The sequence below is a fragment of the Arachis hypogaea genome, chromosome 1 (genome assembly GCF_003086295.3).
Source record: "Arachis hypogaea cultivar Tifrunner chromosome 1, arahy.Tifrunner.gnm2.J5K5, whole genome shotgun sequence".
NCBI lineage: Eukaryota > Viridiplantae > Streptophyta > Magnoliopsida > Fabales > Fabaceae > Arachis > Arachis hypogaea.
Genome location: NC_092036.1, coordinates 31,153,043 through 31,155,439, shown reverse-complemented (window position 1 = coordinate 31,155,439; position 2,397 = coordinate 31,153,043). Strand labels below are relative to the sequence as shown.

The window sequence follows — 2,397 nt, the reverse complement described above, 5'->3', positions numbered from 1 at the left end:
ATGTTAAAATTATTAGCTTCTTACAATAAAGAAGAGGATGCAGTTGTCTTAGAGAATGCTTCTCAAAATACAATATACACATCACCTTTTATTCAAAAGAAAATTCTACATGTTTTTGCTAGAAAGGTGCAAAATAAAATTCGCAATGAGATTGGTAATGTAAAGTTTTGTTTGATTGTTGATGAAGCTAGAGATGAATCTAAAAGAGAACAAATGACACTTGTTGTTAGATTTGTTGATAAGAATGGATTTGTCAAAGAAAGGCTAATAGATGTTATTCAAGTCAAAGATACTATTTTTGCTACTCTTAAACAAGAGATTTGTTCTGCATTATCTCATCACAATCTCAACATTCAAAATATTCAAGGTCAAGGGTATGACAGGACTAGTAATATACGTGGAGAGTGGAAAGAGTTACAAACTTTGATTATTCAAGAATGTCCTTATGCATATTATGTTCATCTCTTTGCTCATCAATTACAACTAGCTTTTGTTGCTGCGGCTAGAGAAGTTGTTGATGTTCATGCTTTTTTCCAAAGTTTGAGTAATGTTATCAATGTTGTGTGCTCTTCTTGCAAACGCAATGATGAATTATGATCTGCTTATGCAACTAAAATTTCTCATTTAGTTTCAACTAATCAAATTGAAATAGGAAAGGAAGCTAATCAAATTGGCACATTAAAAAGATTAGGAGATACCAGGTGGAGCTCTCACTTCAACTCAATTTGTAGCCTTTTATGTATGTTTGGAGCAACAAATTCTGTTCTGGAATATTTTGCTACTAATGATCTCCATATTCTCAACGTGGTGATGCTACTTATGCTTTTAAATTTTTATTATCATTTGATTTTGTTTTCATTTTGCATATGATGAAAGAAATCATGGGAATCACTGATAAACTTTGTCAAGAATTGCAACAAAAATCTCAAGACATTTTGAATGCTATGCATCTGATTTCTAGTACTAACTCATTGATTCAACGGTTAAGAGATGGTAGTTGGGGAGCACTTTTGGAAAATGTTTGATGGTAATCAGTGGCTAACAGAAGGGGGTTGAATCTTAACTACCCCTTTTGCAGAATATTACTTTTGCCCTTATACAGAAGCTTTAGGAGATATTTTCACTTTTATCTCATAAGAAGTTGAGAGATATTTTTATTTTGTCTCGTAAGAGATTGAAAGACATTTTTCATTTTGTCTTTTGTGTGACAGAAGCAGAAAAGAAGCAGAGAAGAGAGAATCACACCAAGATATATCTTGGTTCAGCTGCTAAGTGCAATGCAGCCTACATCCAGTCTCCATCACAATAGTGACGGAATTTCACTATCTTTCAACAAGATTACAAACACCAATTCTTTTCCTAGGATCTACCCAATCCTATCTAGGACAAATCCAAATTCTAAACCCAATCTGAATTTGACTAGATCTCAATCTAGCTTTTAACAGCAAAGTGCTAACTCAACTTGTAAGGGACTAGGACTCACCCTAACTTTCAAGTGAAAAGTGCTAACCTAACTTGCAAGGGAATCCCCTCAGGATCATGACAACAAAATAGAAATACATACAAACAATTTCTGAGATAACTATGGCTTTTTTCTTTGACTTTCTACCTTTTTTTACTCGTTGGCTTTTTCTTACAAAACCTCACATTTTGCCTTTTACCAATGAAACACTGACAGATTAAACTGAGAAAAAGAAATATTCAATGAAAGCCATGAAAGAGAAGAATAAACAGCTCAAAGAGCTATGAGAACCCAAACATGTGCTCTCACTCCTTACCTTCAACCCTTGGTCATTCACCCTTAATATAGAAGAGTGAAGCTTCCAAGGTTGAGTCATGTTCAATCCTAGCACTGTCTTCTTCTCCAACATCTGAGTAGCAGCGGCTTCATCAGAGGAGAGAGAGAGAGAGAGAGATAGCCGGAATCTGTTGCATGCATCTCTCTCATCCTTTTTCATCCATCTTCTTCAATCTAGGCCATTGATCTTGACTTTGGCCCCAAGTATTGATTCTGATCATTGATGAACATCTGACCTAGGCTAGCTTCATGCTTTCCATTTTCACTTTTTCTAGCTAGAGACTCTAAGGCTTTCCTCTTCACAAAAATGGAAATAAAATTTTTGCTGTGCCTTCAAGGTAGATTTGCTTCATGAACCGAGGCCTTTCTTTCCTTCCATGGCAAAGAAATCTTTTGGTCATTCTCCACAAATTTTCCTTCTGTGGAAAAAATCTTGCTTAGCCTTTCTTCATAGGTTTTTCTCTGTGGCTTCATTTTTCTTCTATCTTCTTTTAGTGATGGATGTGACCGAAAAAGAGAGAAGAGAGAGAAGAGAGAAATTTTCATTGGAAGCCATCAATGCAAATTCAATTGAATTGAATTTGGAGTTACGGTTACCA

The 2,397-nt window shown here is 35.1% G+C and overlaps 1 protein-coding gene across 1 annotated transcript; it reads left to right on the top strand.

Moving 5' to 3' along the window:
* Positions 1 to 597, top strand: LOC114927795 (uncharacterized). The gene has a single exon (XM_029298770.1). The coding sequence runs from the start codon at positions 1 to 3 to the stop codon at positions 595 to 597; it is 597 nt and encodes a 198-aa protein (XP_029154603.1).
* The last annotated feature ends 1,800 nt before the right edge of the window (positions 598 to 2,397 follow it).